Source organism: Acanthopagrus latus, chromosome 16, assembly GCF_904848185.1.
Source record: "Acanthopagrus latus isolate v.2019 chromosome 16, fAcaLat1.1, whole genome shotgun sequence".
Classification (NCBI taxonomy): domain Eukaryota; kingdom Metazoa; phylum Chordata; class Actinopteri; order Spariformes; family Sparidae; genus Acanthopagrus; species Acanthopagrus latus.
Genome location: NC_051054.1, coordinates 3,458,330 through 3,483,825, shown reverse-complemented (window position 1 = coordinate 3,483,825; position 25,496 = coordinate 3,458,330). Strand labels below are relative to the sequence as shown.

At 43.8% G+C, this 25,496-nt stretch overlaps 2 protein-coding genes and 1 long non-coding RNA gene across 9 annotated transcripts in view; 1 reads left to right on the top strand and 2 right to left on the bottom strand.

The window, feature by feature from the left end:
* gfra4a (GDNF family receptor alpha 4a) overlaps positions 1–3,400 on the top strand; it is a 134,006-nt gene extending 130,606 nt beyond the window's left edge. For all 5 annotated transcript variants that reach the window (XM_037071382.1, XM_037071384.1, XM_037071383.1 and 2 more), the window contains one exon: positions 2,386–3,400. In XM_037071382.1, the coding sequence (XP_036927277.1) occupies positions 2,386–2,532 (147 nt within the window). In that variant the 3' untranslated portion in view covers positions 2,533–3,400. The remainder of the gene's footprint in view (positions 1–2,385) is intronic.
* Positions 3,401–3,866: 466 nt separating this feature from the next.
* On the bottom strand, positions 3,867–7,865 carry LOC119004472. Its single transcript, XR_005070234.1, has 3 exons — positions 7,754–7,865; positions 6,907–7,017; positions 3,867–6,603 (listed from the first exon to the last, which is right to left on the bottom strand). It is a non-coding gene; the product is annotated as an uncharacterized LOC119004472 (long non-coding RNA).
* Positions 7,866–12,523: 4,658 nt separating this feature from the next.
* Positions 12,524–25,496, bottom strand: part of atrn (attractin) — a 126,812-nt gene continuing 113,839 nt past the window's right edge. For 2 of the 3 annotated variants that reach the window (XM_037125375.1, XM_037125374.1), the window contains exons 28-29: positions 23,006–23,120; positions 12,524–19,167 (exon numbers count right to left, since the gene is read on the bottom strand). In XM_037125375.1, the coding sequence (XP_036981270.1) occupies positions 19,043–19,167; positions 23,006–23,120 (240 nt within the window). In that variant the 3' untranslated portion in view covers positions 12,524–19,042. Of the gene's footprint in view, positions 19,168–19,187; positions 22,800–23,005; positions 23,121–25,496 lie in introns of those variants that run through there. The other variant, XM_037125376.1, reaches the window with a different exon arrangement.

Here is a 25,496-nt window from a genome sequence, read left to right as displayed (position 1 = left end):
CACTGTAGAGCAAGAATAAGTGTTAATGGGATTAACAGCGCTGTCACGTAAACAGTCAATCTCTCATCTTGAACCAGAATGAAGAAATATCTAAGAAATTAAGATGCACTGCTTCACCTTGCTGCTGATAGAAAAATCAATCAGGACAAGATATAATGATCTATAACTTTCCGTAATGTCGTGTTTCTCATTAGAGATCGATACAGGATTTATGAGTTAATTAGAATCAGACAGCAAAACTTTATTAGCTTATATTTTCCTTTTTGTACACAAACACCTGCAGTTTTTTTCCGCAGTGACGCTTCAAATTGGTGATCAGATACGTGCGACACTGAACGAGCCAAAATAAGATGAAACTTGTGTATGTCTTGACTTGATTCAACACACTGTGACAAGATAGTATCGGATGTTAAAGTCGATACGTCAGCCGGGCTCCGCTGCTCCTCTATAGACTAACCTATCGAGTGTTTATCATGTAGAGAATCGCAGTGCGTGAATGGAGGAAGGCCTTGAGGCTTTAAGATTGGATGTAACTTTATTGATCCCAGTGGGATCATTACATCTCTTGCTGCATTAAAGGGGATTCAGCACGCAAAGTGGAGCATAAAACAAACAACATAATGAGAATAAAAGAGCGGAGACAATTACAAAAAACACGCTGTGGAAAACTATGTAAACAAATGTGCGTTATGTAAGCTCGAGCTATTGACGGTTTTAAACAACATCTCAGATCAAGCTTCAGATGACACAGTTCTGTATAAATAACTCTAATTCCCTGCATGTAGAAATACACTTAAACATGCCATCAGAAGTGAACATGTCTGTGTGCATAATTAAATAGTGGGATTATTATTAAAGGTTCCGTAGCGGTGGAGGGTCGCAGGTCTTCGGGTCGTACATCTCCAGCTGAGCACAATCAGCCGGAACATATCAGACACAGCAAACTGTCTCATATTCATAACTGCTTCATCAACACTATAAACAGCTTGTGTAAACATCTTTAATGTAGGCCATACGATGAAGCCGTAGAATAAACAACTATTGAACTCTGTTGAACATCAATTTTAATGCGGACAGCCTGTTTTCCGTTAAACACACACACACACACACACACACACTATCTCCATTTAAATAATGAGGAGTGGATCATAAATAATACAATTCACTGCAGGCAAAGGAAATTTGTTCCATGCGTCTGGCTCCTAGTGGGGGGACAAAAAATGCTGTAATTGACAATCCGCCAACAGATATAAATAAACTTCACAAGCTAAATGTATAAGTAGGCCACTTTCTTATTTCCAGAGGGAAAGTGGAGGAAAATATTCACGCCTCAGGTCCTCTGAAGCTCCTCGTCCCAGGCAGCGATTGTTCCAGCGGTCTGCATCATCTTCTGACTGTGTCGGACTTCATATTGCAGCACAGACGCAGAGTAAACAGTGAAGTGACACCTGATAGTCGGGTATCAAGTCGGGATCAAATAAAGTGTTGGCGAGTCGACACCAGTCAGAGTTAATTAATCCAGTAAAGGAGCTCTGGACAGCTGCCCCAGAGTCACATCATCAGACATGTCGGACCACCATCCTGTCACATTTAAATAACTGTCACTGATAATCCAACAAAAATTTAATTAGCGCTGGAAACGTCACCGTGCGTTTCGGTCAGACCGGACTCGTCCTCAGCAGCAGAGGAGAGTTTACACTAAACTCTTTTACTAACTTTGTATGAAAAGTCCAAAACAACTTTAATCTTACAAATACTTTTCTTACAAATTTTCCTTTATTGTTACATATTTCAAGGCACTTCAACCACCAGTTAAAAGTACAGACTTTAGTATGAGTCCTTAAACGTGGATATGTGTTAGCATTTTTGATCTCGAAGTCAGTGGTTCTTTTAACTCAGCGTAAGAGTACAAGTGACTGACAGTGTGAAGGTTATGTTTTTTTTATTTTTACAGTCAAATAGCATGTTACTGTAAACCCTGGAGACAGACGGGAGCAGCGCTGAGGGGCAAAGCAAACAGAAAAAGAAATGAGTCCAATCGACATCTGATGGCGGCAGGAGAGATATGAAGAGAATAATCTGGATATGGAGCTCGACTGATTGTAGAGTTTATTCCGACTATGTTTGCAGCGAAAAAGCATCTCTGGCTGTGAAATTGCGTCTGGCTGATAAGTGGCAATGTCCTCAGCATCACTTAGCTGTGGATGTGGAACATTTGGCCATTATAACCGTGTGCTAGCTCGTAAAAAATGTCTCGTCCCGGATCAGTTATTTTCTTCTGCTGCTCGAGCTGAAAAGATCCTGGTGTGGAATCTGGAGGTTCATTTTTCTACCCCAAAAAATGTTTAAAAAGGGATGGCTAATTGAATACGTTTCTCTTTTCAGGTAAACGAGAACGACAGATTGTGGGGCGACGAGGGAGACTCCACTCTTCCCTCTCCGGGCCTGTCGGACCGCGGCGCCGAGCCCGTCCGCCTCTCGCTGCTGCTGGGCCTCGGCTGGCTGCTCCTGCTGCTGCTCTCCGACCAATAAGAGGCCGCGCTCACCTGGCCTCCAAGGACAAAACTCCAGAACCAAGGGGGGGAGGGTGGGTGTGAGAGAGAGGGAGAGAAAGAAAGAGCCATTTCTATGTGTCAAAGGACGGTGGAGGGGGGGAGAACGGGTCGCCTCGGTCCTGCCCCGCTCCCCTCGCTCTCACAAAAATCACACTTAATCTCTTTTTTTTGTGAATCATGACTCAGAGCAGATGTGTTGTGCAGCCCAAACCTTTGAGAACGACCGCCGGAGAGGGTGCAGTGGGTGGATGGATGGATGGATGGATGGATGGATGGATGGATGGAGGGGGGGTTGGAACCAGGAAGTACACACCTCATTTCTTGCTTCAAACACAAACTGTTAAACGACACACACGCCGGGACTTTGCTCATCAGAAAAATAAGTGAACGGGGCCTGTGGGTTCAGAAGGTGTACAGCGAAGAGACACTGATGACGCAGTGCTGGGGAAAAAAAAATATATATATATCTATATATATATATATATACATATAAAACAAAACAAAAAAAATGTTTGTTTTTTTTGTCCCTGAACATTCCTTGATGTAAAAGAAAATATTAAATGTTAAGACTTTTCTCTCAGATGAGCCGTGATGAAGTGTTACACGAGATTTAAAGGTGGATGTGTGTGTGTGTGTGTGTTTGTTCCACATGCAGCGCTCTGATCATACAGTTAACACAGTTTTTTTTTGTTTTTTTTATTTAGTTAGACGGAGGCACACGTTATAATAACCATGAAGGAATTGTTTGGCTGGTTGTTGTGTTTTAAGTGGCAGGATGAAGTTTCCAAAAATAAAGAAAAAAAACTTTTAAAACATTTGAATTACCAAGATACAGAGAACCTCCACAAGGCTGTGAAAGTGTTTTATTTTGAAAAACAAGGACCTACATTTACTTATTAACCTTTAACGTATTTTTAATTTTAAAGCTATTAATCATTTTGTATGAGTAGATGTCACTTTGGAGGGGGACTCTTCATGATTCATTCGTTCAGCTTTAAGTGTGAGAGCCATTTGGAGTTTGTTCCTCTTCAGAAATATATATTAAAAAAAAAAAAAAAATCATCACGTTGGTCTGGTGAAGCAGCACGAGGTGATACAAGTTTCTATTTTTTAAATGTGTGTGGACTTTGCGGCAGAGAAAACTAGAAAAACTGCAGACGAGTTTGTGACCAATCAGGCTTTGCCGTAACGGGAGCAGGAGGAGAAGGCGGGAAGAAACAGACGGACGGGTTTTTGATGCATGAAGACATGCATCTGTCTTTTTCGAGGGACTTTTTCGAGATGAAGGTGGTGACCCGTGTTGGCCCGCTACCTGCCGGGACTCTTCACTCTCAAGTGGGACACCAGAGGATCTACAACATGTACTGTGAAAGCACAGCTCTGCTTTGCGGAGCGGACACGTCTGTGAAAAAGTGTTGCGCTCACGAGGCCGTGCCGGGTCATGTGTCATCTTCAGCACTGCCAGTGAGTTGAGTTACCTGAAGAAACACCCATTTGTTTTATTGCATTATTAAAAAACGACACGACGTGCTGATTTTACCACAAAGACAGAACAGCGTGTGTCGCCCCGACGAACCAGACACACTCTCGTTCAAGTTGGACCTAAAAACGCTCACAGTATAAGCTCGTAATATTGTCACAGCAGCACACGATTTGTTGGGGATCTGCCTGCCAAGTTCTACAGCGAGGAAAAAAAAAAAAACTGTTACCGTTCTTCATTGATGCCCGTGTGATTTTGGAATAAAGAGCCCAAATGTTTGGTTTTTTTGCAGGGTTGTAAGGATCTAAAAGTAACGTAACACAAATGTCATGTGAATCACAAACCTTTTCTCACTTACAACCCAGAACCCAGAGGAAGTTGGGATGCTGCGTAAAACAGATAAAACAGAATATGATCGTTTGCTAATCCTTTTTTTACATGGACTCAACTGAGAACAGTACAAAGACAATATAGTTAATGTTTCCTATGAGTTTCATGAGTTTTACACTTAATCTGAATTTTAGTTTCAAATAAGATGGGACAGGAGCAACAGAAGCTCCAATGCTCGTATTCTGTTTTGCTTTACGTTTCACACGGTGTCCCAGCTTTTTGAATCAGCGTTGGACCTCTCATGGAGACATTTTTGTCCAGGTTTAGAGATGTTGAGCTGCTGCTGCTGCCATCCAAACACAATAAAGATAACCGAAATTCTTCTTTGACTTCATTCAATGACTCCTTAACATTGCATTATTGACATATATACATAATTTATATATAACAGAAGTAGCTCCGACAAAATCTGTCCACTGTGCAGTTTGTGGATCATTTAGACTCAGAGACGTCGCTGATGGAGAGACTTTTTTAGGGGTGGCAGCAGAAGTTTAACGGGCAGATGTCTCTGATCCTGATCACATAAAAGCTAAACTATTTTCTCACCTGTGTGTATTACTTTAAAACAAAAAAAAAGTTTTGCCATGATAATCTTTAAATTCCCCAATATTTTTTTCCATCTGTGGAAATTCATGAATAAAAGTATTTGATGTGTGAAACATGACAAAAAAAAAGATCTGCTGAATTCTTCAAGTTTCTCACATGTAAAAACTTTCTTCTGATTCTGATGAAAAAACTTTGAAAGATTAACTTGATCTTTTTTCTTCTGAAAATGTTTTTTTCACTCAGTTTCACACATGAAAAGAAATCCTTTTCTCACAATTTAAGGAATTCTTTTTACTGAGAAAAAAAAAGTTTTAAACATGCTAGAGCATGCTTGATAGTGCTCCAAAAAGGTATGGAAATTTCTTTTCTCCCGGAAAAACTTTCCTCAGAATCTTTTGAAAAAACTTTCCTGAGAATCTTGGGGAAAAATCTTCCGAAGTATCTTTTTTCCCCCCCAAAAAAGCATTTTCAAGTGGAAAAGAAGAGATTGTTTTTTTGTTCAGCAATTTATTTCCCCAAAAAATAAATAATTTCAAGAATTTTTCCCACTAAATTTCAGGAATCTTCTTTCCATAAATTACAGGATTTTTTCGCATAAATTTTCAAGAATCCTTTTCCCAAAGATTGTTGAGAATCTTTTTTCACACAAAAAAAAATATTCTCATGAAAAATAATTTTCAAGAGAGAAAGATGTTGTTTCGTAAGGATAGGTTCAGTATTTTATGATCAGGAATGTTTCTACAAATGTTTCAGGATTTCTTTTCCTCAAAATGTTCAGAATTTTTTTTTTCTAGTGTTCTCAAAGAAGAAAAACAGATAAATAAGGAACTTAGAAAGATTATAATAGATAAATAAGTAAAACATTAAAACATTCACTCAAGTTTTGGAAAAAAGATTCTTGAGAAAATGTATTATGAATCTGTTTTGGTTTCCTGAAACCTGAGTGCAAAAAAAAAAAAGTTCCTCAAAATATTTTTTCCAAAAATTCTCAAGAATCCTTTCTCCAAATATTCCTCAAGAAATTTCTTTAGAAAAACTTTCAGGAATTTTTTTTCCCTTTTTTACCTCAGATGGCAAAAAATGAGAGACTCTTCGAAAGATTGTACTTGCAAAAACTTTTTTTCACAGATTAAAAAGAATAATATAAACAAGGCAAAATGATTTTTCCCTCTAAAACACTTCAGATGACCAGAAAAGAAAAGCTTCATTAATTACCAAGAGTTAAGTGTAAGTGAGAAATACATTTGTGATTCTGGTGACCTGATCCTTTAAATGATGCAGTTATGTGTTACATGTGGTGTCCATCAAGCCTCACCTGATAAGCTCCGTCCCCGGGTTCTGATTGGTTATAAGTCGGTGGGCGTCGCTGAGGTGACCCGACGACCCGGCGGCTCGCTCGCCTGCGCCGGCAGAATCTCTGATGTGACACGTGTCACTTCCTGCAAATAACGACGACACTGTAAATGGAGGTGACTTCTGACCGGTTTTCTTGTGCACAAGGGGGAGGCTCTTTTTTTTTCTCACCTGTCTCCTGACGAAATGTGACTTTTGACCTTCATCGAGATTCATCAGAGTACTCGCCCTTTTCCTCCCTCTGGCAGCACCCCTGGCATCGAGTCCAAAAGCCATTTCCTATCACACACAGGGAGTGATTTGTAAAGATGTTATAGTATAGTGTATATACTACACAGTGTATACCACATATATGATGTCTATAACATTCATACCTTGACTAATAATAAAAAGGATTTTACCCAAAGTTTGGCTTTTGATATGTCAGACAGAGAGAAATCGCTGAGAGGCTGATTCTGACATGAAAACTTTACAAAGCACAACTCTGAGCACAAACTTGTGCATCGGAAATCTTTAATAAATGAGACCCCCGGTGTAAACAAACCCAGAGCAGAGCTGTGTTTCTTCTAAACTGCTCTGTACCTTAAGGCTACGGTGCAGAGGTGAACTGGAGAGGCAGCGCAGCTACAACACTGCAGCAGCTGGAACATTTGTGGGGGACAGTGAGGATGAAGATCATCTGTCGTCTCAGTTCTTGGGGAAAAACAGTAGCCCAACTTTCAGAATACATGTTGGCAATGTATATTTCTGCAAACCACAGATAAATTGCAATTTGATGTTTCTTTAACACGTGGTCAGGGTTAAGAAAAGATCAAGTTGTATTCTGGCAAGTGGCAGAAACTTGACGTAAATTACAAATCACTTGCTAAGTCTGGCCAAATTAAAAAAGGCTCAGGCAGTCATCCTTTTTACAAAAGATGGGTCCAGCTGCCTGTGTGCCACCTGTGCTTTGCATATGGCGGCTGTAATTGGTCCCAGTCTCCATGTTTTGGGTCAGCCGCTATGTGGGACAGACCTCCTGCTGTCCCACATACTGGAGCTGTTGGGTCCACAGCTTCTGCTGCTGCTACAAATCATCTGACTGCCAAGAGAAAGCTGAGGACGGTCAGCAATCTGAAACTAACGAGTGACGTCAGGGTTTAAAACAGCAGCAACGACTCCAAGAGAGTCTTAATCTAAAACAAAGATCTAACGTGTAAATGTGGCAGTAAAACTGGTCGATGGTTCTCTAGTCTGTAAAGTATTGCGTGGTCAGATTGGGCCTTTAAAACTGACTCAACGACACCAAGAAAATAAAACTGTTTCATTACTTTACAAGAAATGAGAATTTGTATTCCTGCATCGTCTATAAGGGCCTTCTAAACCTTTTGCTGCCGTTCCTGGCAGGAAGAGAAGCAGTATAAAGAAGGGAAATTGTAAAAATGGCCACCGTGTTTGAGTCCACGCCGCCTGGTTCTGACCAGGTGCAGCAGCTTCCTCATCATCATCATCACCATGAGAGTGAATGTTGAACACCTGTGCAAACGAGTCCTGAGACAAAAATCACATGTTGAGGAGTTTTTGCACCAAAACGAAGACAGAGAACCGAGACTGGAAGTTCATTCTCGACCTGAGAAGCAGCTGCTCAGTTCCACCACACAGTCCATTTAGGTGCTTTTGATCATGTTACATGGACTTCTTTAGCAGATGGAGTTGCCCACTTCCTGGAAGTATAAATGGCCCTAAAACAACATCGACTAAATCATCCGTTTAGTTCAGTTTTGGTTCAAAATCAGGAAGTCAAGAAGGGGAGAGAAAACTACGGGAGCCCTGAGAGACAAATGTCTGATCCGAGTCGGGTCCAAACTGTTAACACTGTTCAGCAGGATAAATGTTCCACCTTCCTTCATTTATTTTCTCACAGATGAGAAAAATGATTTTGGCAAAACTTTTTCTTTCTTCACCTGATTAAACTTTTGTTCTCCATCTGTCTCGCAGATGGAGAAAAGATGAAGAAAGTTAGAAAGATTTTCAGCCTAAAACTTATTTCACAATGTTCTTAGTCATAAGAACAGGAAAGAAAACAGATTTAGATCGTACTTGGATAATCAGAATTTATTTTTCTCACTCGCCTCTCACGGCTTCATTAACGATCCTTAAAAGGGGAATTTTTACTTAACAAAAGCAGCAACACAGCTACAGTGATGGTGACAATATAATGTATGATGTCCATTAAAAGTGCTGGTTTTACCGCTGACAGGCTGAGCTTGTTGCTCTGAGTGTCTGACAGCATTACGCAAATGATTCTGACAGAATTGGACCTCATGTTCAAGTGTGAGATCCTCTTTGTCTCGCTCTGAAATCTTGGTTAAAATCATGTCATGTCATCTAGATGATGATAAATTAAGTATTCAGTCATGACTGTTGCTGACAGTTCCTCAAACTGAAATAACAATTCAGCCCGTCACACAGTGGACGGTCACAGTTGCCCTGAAGGATTACACTGATGCTGGACTAATTCCAGAACTTTTGGAAAGTTCAAATCATTTCAAATTTAAAGAGCTGGTGAAGAAGCTCCAGAACAAGAAGCTAGCAAACAGGCCTTGTGTCATGAGTGACTTTCCGGAGGCCAGACATGTCTGCTCCTCCACTGCTAATTATTCCTAGAGAAATAAACATCTTCTCGCAGACAAATTACGGCCATTTGGCGCCATTAGAAACATCTTGGATGACACCTGTAATTGTGGCAGACACCTGTTTTTTTGTTTGTTTCTGGGGCTCCGGCTGCACATCAGCAAACAGGGTTTTTTTTTTTCTTTCCCCGATATGGATTTACTGCAGATTATTTATGAGTGAAGGCCTTCAACGTAACAAGTACCGAGGGGGGAAAAACATCATCATAAGTCAGGATCTGACAGCTCGGCACACTGGATGAAGCGGGGGCGGATGGATCGCTGCGACTCCTCTGAGAAATGGTTACTAATTGTGATAATGTGTCTAATGCTGTCAGGAGGGAAAATCTGCAGCGAGAAAAACACAAATGCAGCATTTCTGAGAATTACATTTCACCGTGTAACCTTTGTTCAGCAAGTTTGAAATACGACGGGGGAGATTTTTTTATTTTTTTATTTTGTTTTTACAGACGTTATTGCCCCTGACAGCTCGAGCAAATCAAAGCCGAGGAGAGATAATTACATTAGACTGTTTGGTGAAAGTAATAAAGATGAGATGACCTGAAAATGGGCAGACGCATGTTACGTCTGCAAACAATCTCTGCTTACTCGGAATCAGACGTGGAGGGTGAGGAGGAGGAGGAGGAGGAGGAGGAGGAGGAGGAGGAGGAGGAGGGTTTCATAAACAGCCTCGCCATAATGTGAAGGAGGGAGGGAAAAAAAAGAAAAAAATAAGAGGCTCATTATCAGCCAAATGCTACAGAGCGGCGGCGTGCAGCCTGTCAGAATGATCAGGATGGATTTGGTCAAAGACTTGGAATCAAAGGGCAGCAACTAATCATCTGGTTACACTGAGCAGGAGATCCTGAGGCCGGGAGGGGGGAGGAAAACAGGGCCGGACAACGTGGAGGAGGACGAGAGGTGGGAGACGGGTGACGGAAGGAAGTGAAGGAAGAGAAAATGACAGGGACGGGTGAAAGAAAAGGTGGGAAGTGAGGAAGAGGACAGAAAAGGAGGGATGGAGTTGTGGAGGGAAACAACTGCAGGGAAGGAAGCGAGTGTAGGAGGAGGAGGAGGAGGAAGAACGGCAGCGACAGGTGAGACAATCAAACGGGGAGAAAAATGGTGGACGGCGCAAAACAGGAGGTGAAGGGGGAAGACGAGTGAGCAGAGGATGAAGGGAGAAAAAGACAGTGACGCTGATGGAGGAAGCTCCCTCAAGAGTGGGAGAAAGAGAAGAGATGAGAAGATGGTGACAGAAAAGGCCAAAAGGGAAGAAGGAAGGATGGAGAGAGGAAGTTATGGTTCGATTGGGATCCCAGGACTGGCAGGGAACACACCAACAAACAGCTCAAATAGGAGGTAAAGGACAAGGATGGATGGAGGAGGGGAAAGGAGGAAGAGGAGGGGAAAATGTGAAAGGCAAGGTGGAGATGGAGAGAAGGAAGAGGAGGGGGGGAGAAAAATCACAAAGACCAAGAAAAGATAATGAAATAGGACAGATGTGAAAGACGGGGTGATGATGGAGAGGTTGAGCAAAGACTTGGAGAGAGAAAGGAGGAATAAAGGAAGAGAGAAGAAGAGGAGGGGAACACAGGAAAAAGGGTGGAAGAGGAGAAGGAAAAGTTTCTAGGTGAGAGATGGAAGAAGTGAAGATAAACAGAAACAGGATGGGCCGAGTGGGAGAAATGTGCCAAGAACGGAGGAGAGGAATAAAGGTGTCAGACAAAAAAAAAAGAGAAAGAGTGAGAGAAGGAGGGAAAGAGGAGATGAAACGAAAAGCTCAGAGGCAAACAGCAAAGGAGGATGAGGAGTGAAAAGAGGGGGGAGAGGAGAGAAACAAAAGAGACACTGAGTGAGGAGGGGAGCGAGAGAGAGGTGGGAGACGGAGAGATTAAAGGGAGAGAAAGACCGAGGAAGCGATGCGGGATGACTGGTGATGAATAATTGCTGGTGAGAACACAGCGGCTCACCGACACTCAGCCTCTCCCGCCGCCGCTTAGCTGGAGGGCTCGGAAACATCAACGGCGGCATTAAAAATAGCAGCGATTATTTGAAAACAGGCCCGGGGAGAAGTGTATTTACAAACAATAACTCTCATTATTTGTTTCTTCCTATTCATCCGACACGGAGCTGCAGAAACGCTGAGTCACGATACCACGATGCCATGTGGGGGAAACTTTGTCGTCTTTCACTTTTAATCCAGAGTGAGACCTCTTTTATCTCTGGAGACGCCTTTCCAGCAAACTGACGAGGAAGCTGGGTTCAGGTGTTCGTGATCCCCTGAGGATGACTTCTAAAGGTTCTTTTTTTTCACCAAAATGTCTCATCTTTAATGTTCGGTATCACTTTTTAAAAAAAAATGGCCTGACAGTATGCATGATCCCCAGAGGATGACTCCAGATTTGTTTCCTCTAGCGTCCCCATCTGATCAAATATCCACGTAACCAAAATGAGTTATCCAAAATCTTTTGTATTATTTTAAATCAATGGAGTGATAATATGCATGATCTCCAGGGGATGGATCTTTTTTGATGACCTCCAGACATTTAGTCTAATCACTTGCCTCTCTAGCGACAGGCCAAAATGTCAACTTCTACACAAAAATATAAACGGGAAACCACGTAAGTTTCAGTACATTCATGCTCCCCAGAGGAAAAAAAAAACCCTCTACACTCTACACTCAAGACTCCTCACATACTTTTGACACTGCTCTCATTTCACAATTTCTTCTTCTTTGTAGATAAAACATACCATTACTCGGGACCCATGATCTTCTGTTTCTCAGAGGATGAACCTAGTTTTCTGTGCTGAAGTTTATGAAGGCTATTGTAACCCATGTTCACAAGTTTAGTTTAGCATGCTAACATTTGCCAATCAGAAGGTGGGAACGTCATTTTGTATACAGGTATTTGTTCATACACGACAGTATCGGACAGTTTAATTGTGTCAGGGTATTTTGGACTTGGAAAAAAAAGGGATGAACCTACTGAAAATGCCAATTTCTGGGCTGTGTTCCCCAGAGGATGAACCCTTTTTTGATTTACTTTTCATGAGCTGTCATCCTCCTCCTCCTCCGGTCAAATTGTCAGCTTACTTAGTAAAAAAAAAAAAAAGTTTAAAATGTGGCTGTACTCATTCATTCTCTCCAGGGGGTGAACTCTTTTTTACTGTAGCACCACCATCAGGTTTAAAATTCGTCTCATTACACAAGCTCTAAAAAATCCAAGAAAAAGATAAAAACTTGTGAATATTCTTTGCCCCCTTAAGGCTGCACCTTCGTCTGGATATTTACCCTCCTCAGATGATTTACATGTGTGTTTTTAAATGACTCCCTGAACTCAGAGATCACACCACATGCGGTGAACTTTGAAGCCTCGTGGTGCAGCTCACGGGGCTCGTTTTTGTAGTCGCGCAATAAAAAGAATGAATGAAAGTCACTGTAGTTCCTCGACACTGTGCATATTACGGAGGTAGCGCCCCTCTGAATCTCCAGGCAGACGCAAACAAGCACCACAGGAGAAGAATGACATCGGATAGAAGCTCAGTTGGATTTTCACATTTAATAATAGACAAAAATGTTCTGTCATTCTTTTATGTACATCAGTAATTACAAGTTCAGTATGCTATTATCCTCAAGTTTTACACGTAGTTTCATCAGCTTCTAGTAATGCTTGTTCGTCTTTACACTGCTGTCTTACATACAAAATATGCTATGTACTGCAGTCACATTTATAAAAGCCTGGAGGAGGTGTCGCCATAAATGATTCTTTTTAAAACCATTCAACAAATGTCATTCACAATACTTTCTCATTATTTACAAAAAAAAAACAAAAAAAACAGCAACTGCTAAATTATACATATTAACAAACTACTTCCTCAGTATATATAATGCCGCTGTACAAAGAGACAAAGAAAACAACGAGGGGTAACGGCAGATTTTTACAGTGACCTTATTCTGATGCTCTTACCTGTGTATTAAAGCATTTTAAATACACATTAATGCTGCCAGTGTTTTGAAGAAAGTCTACTTGAATATTAGGGAGATTTCCGTCGACTAATCACACTTTATAAATATGGAACTGCTCTAAGTTTCTATCAGTTAATACAGAGATTAATGAGCCGAATAAGGCCATCGTAAAGGTCACGTGTTACCCCGATTAAAAAGTTTGAGGCTTGGCGAGGCAGGGAGCAGGAGATCTTTAAAATCGAAATAAATCTGACAGGTTATTTCACAGGTGTGGTGGCACGGTGGTGGACAGCGTTTGAGGTTCCTACACATTTCCCTTTGCAAAACCCCCCTCGGATATTTTAGAGCGGCTCGGGGCCGCTTCACACCGCGGCGAGACTTAATCGTCTGGAAAATCTGAACTTTAGGACTCAGGGGATCCTGTATATGCGACATCAGTACAGCGAACACAGGAAAGTTCATGTTTACCAGCAGGCCGGGGCTCTGATGTGTGAGCAAAGAATACAAGGCTGGGGAAAAAAAAGTGCATTTTTCTAAAATCATAATAGTGTCATTTTCAACACCAGCTTCACCCACACGGGACTTTTCATTCACGCTGAAGCCACCTGTCTCGAGTTGAACGAGACCTCAGATCCCGTTCTGCAGTCCTGCTAGTTCATACAAACTGCAGTAAGAGCCTGTTGTGTGCAGCTCTTCCACTAACAGCGACATTTTTAAAATAGCATCTCATTGTGAAGACCAATTACTGTGGAGGAGCAGGACTGCTAAACACAGCGACACAAACTGGGTGACCTCGTGTTTCCTGTGGCTGCTTCAGAACAAAAGCCTCCCACAGGTTGGCTGGTGAAAACTCTGTAATGTGAAGCAGTGGTGCTGTGGATGATGAGTGTCGATACGAATTCCTGCCAACAATGGCAAACAGGAAGACGACTTCTGGCAAGTTAAATAGATTCAACGCCTTTGTTAGACCAACTCCACAGGTCACCATTCACACAACCTAGGGGTCGGGAACCCTGAGGAGGTTAATTTGCAGGGGTTGCCGGATAGTTTTGGATTAAAAAAATAAAATAAAATTACACTGTCTGTTCCAGTGAAATCTTGTTTTCCTTGAAATGGTTTAATGATGAGCGGGTCAGCAACCTGATCCTCCTGGAGGGTCGCTACTCGAAAAGGTCGCGAACAGCCGCTTTAACAGATTAACTACAGCTGAAAGTGAACTTTAAACAGTTAAATAACAAGGAACGTGGGATTAAAATGTGTGGAGTGGAGGTTTACTTCACCTCGTCACCTCCACTGTGACACCAAGATGGAGGAGTCGTCCAACGGCCACGGTCAGATCACCCCGCGCTGTGAGGCTGCAATAAAAACACGCATGTTCGCAGCCTGGTGGACTAAACAGAGCCTGTGGGAAAACCAGCAATTAATGCGGCTCATTAGAAGTCTTAATGGGATCTGCAGAAAGAGCCAAACCGTTGTCGGCTGGACGCTAAAACCACGTTTATCCAACCAACATCCAAATTTCCCTCATTTCACATGATTCAATTAATCTCGTTGATGTCATGTAATTACTCGAGAATAGCAGCAGTTCATCCCGCCAATCAGCACACGCTCCGATCCAAGAATCTGAAATTAATTAGCAACAACAAGTCTGGACCGGGCCGAGTCTACGGTGTCCTCTTTAATGGGAGCAGAACTGAAAGGACAGCGAGGGAGGAAATAAGCTCCATCAGCCAAAAACAAATGAAACCTCCTGTGTGGGTGGACCCGAGGGGAAAGTCTCAAGTTTAAAAATAGTTTTTTTTTTTCCTCCTAAATATTCCTAATCACATTTGATGTTGTCGGATTTTGCAGACCTGTGTAGGAACCCGGTGTGAGGCTGCCGACAGCAGATCTGGGTCAAGCAGCGTTTACAGATAATGGAGTTTGTTTTTCATCACTCTGCCAGTATTGCGGTTTTGAAATGGGTCAGACTGGCCTCGGAGGACAGGAAAATGAAATAAAAAGTTTAAGCTCGTCAAAGACGTGTTGTGATAACAGGCGAAAAGCAAAAAACCTCTAGGATTCATCTGCAAACGCCGTCTGACCCAGGATCTGCAGGAACAGACTGAGCAGGCCGCGGACCTTAACATCTTCCTCACGAGTCCAGTGTCTTCCTCGATACATCTTCAACAAGGCAAACCAGCTCTTACATGGTCTGACCCGTGACCTTTCACTCACTGTGCTGTCTGTTAACCGCTGAACCGGCCCGTCACCTCGGACCCGGAGGGGAACCGAAGACAGCGGGCTGCTGGGATGATCCGCCACCCAGCTAGCTCCAGTTTTACAGATTCACCGTGGCTGCACAGGTGATTCTTCATTTTACATTCATTTACAAAAAAAGAAGAAGAAAAAAGAAAAAGGGAAAGAAAAACACAATCTTCATTCTTGGTGAAATTATTTCTACAGTACATTTGAATCAGCCGTGGAACAGATTCATTTATGAAGAGCTCTCAGCACAACGACATCTCTGCTGTTGTGGGAGACAAAATAAAAAGAATCAGCAACAGAAGATGAGTGCCGTTATACATTTTGTCACAGAGCATCGTTACTGGAGAAATGCAATAAAGTGAGCATGAACAGGTAGTGGTTTTTTTTGTTTTTTTTTAAAGAGAGCATGGTGGAATTAAAATATGTCACAGACAGGAGATAAAATACGAGCCGTCGTCTGATCTCAGAGCTGCTGGTGTCGTCACATCGTCCCATTCGATGAGTCATGTGACCCCCTGCCGGTCATGTTCGCCTCTCTCGTCTCCTTCAGCTCGGGGTCAAAAACATGTTCCTTCTTTTGTCAGCGTGTCACCATCCAGCGAGAGAATTTTGGAATTCGATAGCACCTTCATGTGATGGTGTTTACCAACCGTAGTGTAGTAGAAGTGCAACTAATGATTATTTTCTTCGTTAATTGATTAGATGTTGTCAGGACGAGGAGAAAAATGTGGATCAGTGTTTCTACGTCTTCACGCGTCTTGTTTCCAGAAAATATTCAAATTAAAGAAGCTGGAATCAGACAGAGAATAGCCCAGCAGAAATGTTGGAGGTTAATGTTTCTGCAAACCACTGATTTGTTCCAATTGGTACGTGAAAAACCGCTGTGTTCGTTGCAAATAAAGCCGGTATTTTAGACCAAAACATGATCTTTTCCTAACCCTTCAGTGTTTTTATGAGCCTAAACCAAACCAGAACATAAGCATAGTGTCGTCACAACATAAAAATTGAAAGTGTCAAGTTTCAACAGATCTGTTGTTTGGAGAAACATAACCGACTGATCGCTGCAGCTCTGTAGTGTTGATAAAGAAAGACCAAAAAAAAACCCCGAGAAGCAGCAGACTACCTGTCCTCGTGGTTTCACTTTCAGATGGACTGAACCCGTCTGTAATGAAAAAAAAAAAATTAAAAAATTAAGTCCCTGCAGCAGTGACAGAATTAGCATAAAACCTAAACCAGCCATGGTGGCAAAAAATAAAAAATTTAAAAAAAGGTTGCTCTGACGGAGAGAAAAGCAAAAAAAAAAAGAAAAAAAAAAAGAAGAAAACATCGACAGAGAAGTGAGTCAAAGTGAACTTTGAACTGGTCTGACATCCTTGATGGTCGCAGCGCTCTCCGGGGTCACTGGAGTGGAGTTGTGAGCACATCCCGCTCTCTATAATTACAGAATGTCAACTTTGTTCATGCTTTCTGCTCTGACCTTTTGCGAGTGCTAAAAGTGTGCCCTTTAACCAGACGCCGAGCACTTCTAGTATGCTGAACACACGTGAGAGCCCGCCGCTAAACAGACGCGTCCTTCAGGGGCAAAAGGTGAGTTACGAAACTCTTCTATTACTCTAAATCTCAGAAGGGTGGGAAGTTAATAACTTCGAGAGGCAGGAGATATGTTTCCTGTGTATGGCAGGCAAATACCTGCAGGTGTTTGGAGTCTGAACTTGAAAGATGACCAATGTGAGCTAATTCAAATCTTCTCTGATGCTCGGTGCTGAAGGTGAGAAGAGGGAAAAGGCAGGGAAACACAGATCTGACACCCTGATGCCCTGACAAGACAGAAAAAAGTACTTGTGACATTTCAAAGCAACAGCTCTGTTTCAAACTAGCAGCCTGAGTTTTCTTTTTTGTTTTCATGTGTGTGTGTCTCTCTGGTGTCCGCCTCGCGTTTTTCATTCTGTGCTTTCCCCTCGTTTTCCACCCGGCTGACAAAAAGAAGTAATGTTTCTTTTTAAAAAAAAATGGACCGGTGATTTCAGATAAGAACTGTGGGAAGAGCAGGTAGAGCAGATATAAAAAGGAAGGAGAAAGAAAAAAAAAAAAGGAAAAGCTCAGAGCGACCTCACACATTGAAGCACAAAGAACAGAGTAAGCCCGAGAGACGAGGCGACAAGATAATTTCAAGAGGCATTTTGAAGAAAAATAAATGTTTTTTCCCCATCCTCTTTTTTTTTTTTTTAAATCAATACCCGAGATGTCAATTCAAAAGTCTCATTTAAAAAAAGGTGCAAATAAGGGAAAACTCGCATTGTGGCCGCTCGCGCCGCTAATGTATGTGTGTGCTTTGTGTTCAGAGCCGTCGGTTCATCGATATGAACACAGACGTCACTGCGGCGGGGGCTAATTGAGCAGCCGTAGATAGCTCGGGGACACGGAACAATCGGCATCGAGCGGCAGGTGGAGAGCCACAGAGTTTCTGGCATCGAGGCGGGGTGGGGGGTACGTTACATTTGTGGACACGGGAGCAGCAATTAGAGGCTATGGATTTCTACAGCAACGATCACAGAGGATGCCGAACCGTTGGCCCGGCTCCCCTCGCGCACATCGGCCTAATCACTCCAGTCAATCAGAGTCAGCCGATCTATAGGAAGTCTGTTTCACATGAGCTCGAGGGGCGGGCACTGCCAAAGGGACAATCGTTAAACACCGGAGGGTTTTCTCACCACCAACTGTTTCGGTGTGTGTGTGTGTGTGTTGGAGCCCCGTGTGTGCACAGCGATTGGCCGTCATTGCAACTGGAGAAATAATTAGCTGGAATAGTTTCAGTCGGCGCTGGCTTACTGTACGATCCAGGCAAGCCAGCGCGGATGTGTTGTCGCCGTGGTCTCGTTTTGTACTCGGACGCACAGCCAGAGAGGCTGGAAAGGCGTTTGTCTCGGTGGCCATCTGGCTGCCAGGCCAGACAGAGAGAGACGGGTGGAGACAAAGCTCCAGACAGGCCACAGAGAAGACAGCGGCAGAAGACACAGAGCCGATTAGAAATGTCACGGACTCTTTAGATGGGCTTTGGCTGCACGGCCGGCCTCCTACAGTGGATCCTCATTAAAAGGAAGACTGAACATGCTGTTAGCTTGCTCTGAGGCCGGACTGGACAGGACTCCGGTGACACCAGCCCTCAGTGCTGAGCTGTGAACATGACAGCAGGCGACAATGGGCTACAAATGGGTACAAGGGCCTGGAAAGTTGGTGTTTGGAAGTGTGTGAGTGTGGTAAGTGTGTGTATGTGTGTGTATGTGTGTGTGTGTGTGTGTGTGTGTGGATGCGCAGCTGAACATGTCCAGTTTGTTCCTGCCTTCAAAATAAAACAATACAAAACAAAAGAACAACAATAACTTAAACAAAACGAGAATATAGAGGGTTGCAAAGTCTCTGGATTTTTCAAAAACTACGAGACGAGGATCTCTTCTAGCAGCAAGCCGTGGCCGCCTCGACTCTAACGAGGCGGTGTCGACAAATGTAAAATGTTTCTCGAGGGGTGGGAAAAGGGTGAAGTCAGCACCCGCTCTGTCCCTCCCTCCCTCCCCTGCTCCCCCTCTTTGTGTCCAGTCTCTGTCGATCAGTTCATGGGGACCCACAGTTCCCGTAGGAGGAGAGGGAGGGGAAGCCCGCTGAGGCTCCAGACCGCCAGACGACTCGGCCCCGCATCCAAAAAATGTTCCAGTTCTGCGTCCCAGCATGCACCTCTCCCTGCCAGAGCGGAGCTGGCGGAAGTCTCTGTAGGAGGGGGCCGAGGCGGAGGGGGGGAGGGGGCTGATGGGAGAGCGTCAGGTGGTGGGGTGGTAGAGGAGGACAGGGGGCGTGGTCAGATACAGGTGGAGGGCTGTGCGGTGGGCTGCTGTTTGCGGTTCCTCAGGCCTCCAGACTTCTCCTTGTAGCCCACACACATCTGCTGAGAGACGTCCACCAGCGCACTGGCCACCGCCAGACCTGCACAAACACACACACGCAAATTATCACAATTAGGTGATGATTATGCAAAGCTGTAAATGGTTATTAATCATTCAGATCTGTGGAGGCGGAAAGTAGGTACAAATTATCTTAAAACAAAAGGACACAAAAATCTGTGTGATGTTAACATACAAGAAACAAAACTTTATCATCATCACATGATAGCTGATGGATTACATTTGCATTTCATGTGGCTTTCCCTCGGGACTGTTTACCTATGAGATCTGTGACGTAGCACCAGGCTGGACAACGTCAGAGCAGATACATGCACATCTTGATCCCAGTGTGGGACAAATGTTAATAAAAATGTTTCTGTTCCTTGTTGACTGACTTGATGGATATTTACTTTATGAGCTCTTCTTCAGTGCATTTCTTCGTGCACGTCCTCCTGCTCTCGAGAATAACATCCATCAACGTGGTCACTTTTCCACTACAAACACACTACAGCCTGCAGAATTTAGCGTGTAGTGTGAAATTTAAAAAACACACACATACACACACAGAAACACAAGTTCTCATTATGGCCAGGTGGTGAAATCATAGACTGGCAGTGCAGGCAGCACACTTCATTAAGATTTATTAATACTCTCTGAGCCATGAAATTCCAATAAACTCCATTTATCTCCAATCATGGATGCATTTAGCCCCGATCAAGTGCACACTGCCGACGGCGAAATCTGAATTCCGAGGGGAGAAGCAGCGGCTGGGATCACATCCTCTCTCAGACTGATCGTCTTCGGTGTAACAGGCTGCAACTATTAGCTGGTTTCTCTATAAGTGGGTGCTGGATGGTTCAAAGCAGCCAAATGAGGCTCAGATACAAATCAGACGATCAGCAGAGCTTGAACTCCTCGTGGCTGTTTGGAGAGTGACGAGCGGCCATTTTGCTTAAACTGTAAACGGATGTGCTGTGACGCTGTGAAGACAGACGGCAGCCAGGGGGATTCAAATTGAATGTAGCCGGAGCGGAGACAAGTTAAAAGCATTACAAACGGGAGACCCTCGCGGGCATGAAGTGATGGTAGGAAGGCGGCTAACATGGTCTCAACAAAAGCCGCCCGAGGGAAAACTCCACTGAGAGTCGAGGCGGTTTTGTTATGACAAAAGGGCTGTGTGGTAATTAATAAGAGCCCGGGGCGCACGGATGGTCTGGGGACTGCAACTGTGGGGGGCTAGGAGGCTATAAAACACAGATGAAATACAGAAAATGGAAAAGAAATCAAGTTGAGTTCTTGTTTGAGTCCTTGAAGAAGACAGTGAAAGAAACAGGAAGGTAGGGTGGGGAGAAAAAAAGCAAGCGCTTAGTCCTGGGCCCTATCAGACTGTCGTAAAGGAGAGAGATAAGGAAAACAGATGAAGGACGGATGGGAATGTAAAGAGAGCAAGTGACAGAGCAGAGGATGAAAGGAGGTAATGGGCTCAACTCTCAGCGCTATCAGACAGACGGGAAAGAAAGAATACGGAAGAGAAAGAGGGGGAGAGCGCAGGGAAATGCAATAAAAGACACCACGCTGCACTTTAAACCCAGACCTCACAGACTCGGAGAAGACGAGTAATAAAACTCGGGGGTGAGGAAGAGAGCTGCAGCAGGCGTCTTAGCGTCGACAGACACATGCAGACAGAAAAGATGATGAAGGGAGGACGGGGAGATGAGAGGGAGAGCAACAAACAGGCTGCAGTCTTCGTCTCACGGCGCAGGACTGAGCGCAGACACCAGAAGAAGAATGAGTGCTGCATTCTGCTCGCTGCCGCGTCCTCGACGATCAATGCATCCTTGTCACATTAATGGTGCAGCCGTGAAATAATTACTGTAAACAAATGAGACCGTGGTCAAGATGATCTGTAGCCTCTGTTCTGCGGTGAATGAATGATTCTGCCTCTTAACGCTGAGACCACATATCCCATAATCCCACATTCTTCTCCTCCGTCAGTGAGCAACATCAGTCCAAGCTGTTATTCAGCCTTCATTTTTATTTAATTCCACTGCGGCTTGAAAAGATAAATAACACTGAAGATTTTCTTTGTGGCAAACAGCAATCCAGAAAGAATGCCTGTGAATGAATGTAATTAACAGTGTAGAAACTGACACAGACTAGTAATTATTCTTAGATTTGATGTCACAGCCTGGACACACCACACCTTCTCTCTGGTGTGGCCACCTCTAATTGATGATCTGTCTGTTAAAGTATAGGAGACAAAATATAAGGCAATAAATGGGCGAAATCATAGAAACTACAGCGACAATCTCAAGGGTCCATCCCGATCTCTGATTCAGTGTGCTAAGTTAGCTGAAAAGTTTCCAACAAAGGCCAATTAATGCAGGAAACATCGCAGAAAACTCAACAACGGCCACAACGTTGGCGGAAGGAGCTGAAGAAGGGATGAACCATGAGTGAGGACACTCGAGAGCTCCTCTCACACAGCCAGACCTTTCTCAGACTCGTACTAACAACCTATACCTGCATACACCTACATCCAAGTGATTCACACTACATGAGCGCAGGCGTCCCAGAAGGCTTTGCAGCCCTAATAATGTGGCACAGTTGAAGACGGTGCTTCAAAGAAAATGACATCTCATTACTCCCTCACACATTTCCTCCTTCCTCTCTCCTCGCATGGTTTCCTTGTGTCACTCCAGGATCCACCTCGGCTGCTGTTGTATCACAGTGTCTAACCCCCGACCCATCACCACACCGTCTCTAACACACACTTTGTTGTCGTGCTGTTGCCATTGTATTTGATGTCCTTCGTCGTGCTGTCATGTTGTTGTGTCTCCTCTCACTGAATAATACAAAAGAACGATTGTGGAGAATCAACATTTTTCCTCTCAGTTCCCCTCACTGTTAATACCAAAAGTACAGCTGCTGATAATCATGCAGATTATTGACTTGAGTTCATGTTTCTGTCATCAGACGAGTCTCTCAGCTCAACAATGGAAGTGATTGTTGGACTGATCGCTGCAGAAAACGACTGTTTACGTGGTTATGAAGCGCCATTCATGAGCCGCAAACAAATCAGTTTGATTTATTGTTGTTATTTGTCAGGAAACAGAAACAGATGGAACACATTTCATGAATAAGAACAACAACTATTGTGTGTTTTTCACTTCAACCAGTAAAAAAAAAAAAAAAAAAGAGATTTCTTGGGAAACAACCTGAAATCTTGACTGTGGACCTTAAAGTCTAAATCAACGATCATAACAAGGAAATAGCGACGTACAAACACTTTGCAACTCTTAAGTACAGATACCTGAAGTAATCAAAACTCTTACTGTGCAGTAAACAAATTAAGAAAATCCCACCAATCCCAAATGCGGCGTCCTCGGAATGAGACTCAACTATCTTCGCGGTGCGTTCAGGAACTGCTGGGACAAAATCCTACTGATTCTACATTCAAACTCAATAGGCTTTGAATTATATTAACATAAAATGGCTGGTAGAAATGTGCTTCAGAGGGATACTGTTTATTTTGAGACTTTGAGTACATTTGAGTACATTTCAGAACTTGTACTTTATTACTCTGACTTTACGTTGAGGAAAGAAGTTGAATCAATCGTCTTTTATTACACAAATATCTGAACTTCTGCTTGAGGACAGAATGTGTGGACTTCTCTGGGAGATCCAGGACAAAAGAAAAAGGAGGAGGAAAAAGTTAGAAGAGACGAGTGTCAGCTGCAAACTTACATTTCTCAAACTACAACTGAAGCTTCATAAGACGGAAGAAGGAAGGCAGATCAAGGAAAGGATGCGAAAAGAAGTAAACAATGATCAAACAGAGATGGATGAGAGAGGAAAGAAAGCAAGTGATGGAGTCTTACCAGACTGTCCTGGAGGAGGGATGCCGCCGGTGCCCCTGGGTAACCGCACAAAGATGGAGAGCACAGCGGCTTTGTTGCCAAAGCAAGGCTCGAGGGCGATGGGTTTTGGGACGGACTGCGGAAAAGAAAAGGAAACAGACAGAAAAATAAAAGTATTACACACCACGAGCCTCTCAAATCCTGGTGAACACACGCCACTTTCAAAGACATGGATAACAGAGGCTTTGCTGTTACTGTTCTTGTTTGTGTCAGCAACATGCACAGAGGAAAGAAACCTTTTCCACCCCCCTGTCGAGATACACACTCTGATCTGTGGCACAAATTGGATCCACCCCCTCCCCTCCGAAAAAATCCACTGTGCACAATTCCATGACAATGCCGCCTGTGTGCAGCTCGGGCCGCAACTGGATATCAAGTGGCGTCGCTGGGAGCAGAGATTTGTGTCGGAGAAAGTGGCGGCGGGCGGATGTCGCCGCGGGCTGCCTCGGGCACCTGAGTCTGTAATACCAATATCTCCTGTTTATCAGCAACTCATCCATATGTGGGGATGAGTTTCCCTGCCTGTAAACACTGGCCGGATCCGCCACCGCTCGCCTCCTACAATATTCATGGGTTTACCTCAACAGAGGATATGGTTATGGAGAACGCCACCACCTCGCCCGCATACAGATAACGCCCCAGCTCGCCTCGCCTCGCCTGCCTGCTTTCTTTGCTCTGCATTTTGAATTCCTGAGCCGGACAGGAAACTGGGCCATGGCATGGTTTCATACACTCCTGACACTGCCTCTCTATTTGCTCAGACACACATACACCCACGCACACAAGTTCAATCCCTTCCCACGCCGGTCTTTATACTCTGGAGAGTCGAGCTTAACGCCCCCCGAGTGGAAACGCAGCTGGAGTGTGACACACAGAAATGAATTCCTCCACACACACACAGTTTTCCCCACTTACATGTGAGTGTATACACACACACACACACACACACACACACACACTTGCCACCTTTTCAAACACAAATTCACACAGCTTCTCTCTCCATCTCATACACACACATACTGTAAGCGTACACAGGGGGAGCGGGGCAGTAATGATATTCAGGCTCTGACCCATTTTACGCAATTATTCTCTGCTCCGTCTCTCCAAGGCTTACCTTTCATACCAGCAGGATACACAGGCTGTCACACAGGTAGCTGGGGAGGTGGCACAAAGACCTGGATGCCTCAGTGTGTGTGGATGCGTGTGTGTGTCTGTGTGTGGATTCAGTGCAGCTGATGTTATAAGGAAAAGGGGATTCTGTATTTGTTTATGCCCCTGCGGAGGTGTTCCTGCCTGATAACAGCACGTGTGTTTTCACACATATCTGTGCAGAACTGACAGAGAAGGGCATTTTATTCTCTGTTTGCACTGTACATGTGTTAGTGGATAATAAACCCTTTGAGTCGTGCATCTCGCGGCTTCATCAGTAAGCGTGCAGGTATTTCATATAAATAAGCCCCCCCAAGCCACAACAGCAGTCTTGGGTGAGGCGCTGAATTATTGTGTAAAACTTCCAACACAGCGGTTTCCTTCAAAGACTGTGTGTCTGACACAAAGAAGGGTGTTATGTGCAGCTGCAGGTCGCACAGGAGCAAATGCAGAGTCCTTCGAAAACTCGACATTATCATTGTCATCGTCATCGAAGGAGGAAAAAAAAAGACATGCAGAAGCCTCTGAAAGTGTGCGTCAGCCAACCTGCAGAAGCTCGTTCCACCCGGTGAGAACACTGTTAAAACTCAGGAAGGCGACTGCGTCCTTTAAAAGGTTGCAGCCCCTGAATTAAGACACAACTTGGCAACATTTGGAAGATTTTTGCCACTAAAAAAGTAGGTAGACATACGTTTACTATTGTTTATCTGTACACAGTATACTAGCAATATTGTAGGGATATAAAACTGGCTGAACAATCAGTGAAGTTCATGTTTAAGGGAGATTTACGTAAAGGATGTATGTGTTTGAAAGCCCAGAAGCCTTTACTTTGACGGATATAGCAGCTTTACAGACCCCATATCTGAAAGGCTTTTACAGAGTGTGTGTGTGTGTGTGTGTGTGTGTGTGTGTGTGTGTGTGTGTGTGTGTGTGTGTGTGTGTGTGTGTGTGTGTGTATGACTGCAATACGCCTGCGTGCCTGACTTTGTGTATATGGTTTTTCCATGCGGCCGAGAACTTGCCATGTTCATGCATCTTTGGACAGAGAAGGTTATCAGGAGGTTGTGTGTGTGTGTGTGTGTGTGTGTGTGTGTGTGTGTGTATGCCTTGGAGCTCCCAGCAATTTTCAGCTGTGTTGATCCAGCGCTCACGCACACATGCGGCGATACAGCCCCCCCGAAGAACTGACAGGGGGAAAAGTTCAGATCCAGACAAATGGGCTCGCACTGGGACGGACTCGCCTGCTGGAAACGCTGCAGTCGAACCAGCAGCAGCATCGACAACACGCGGAAAATAACAAACA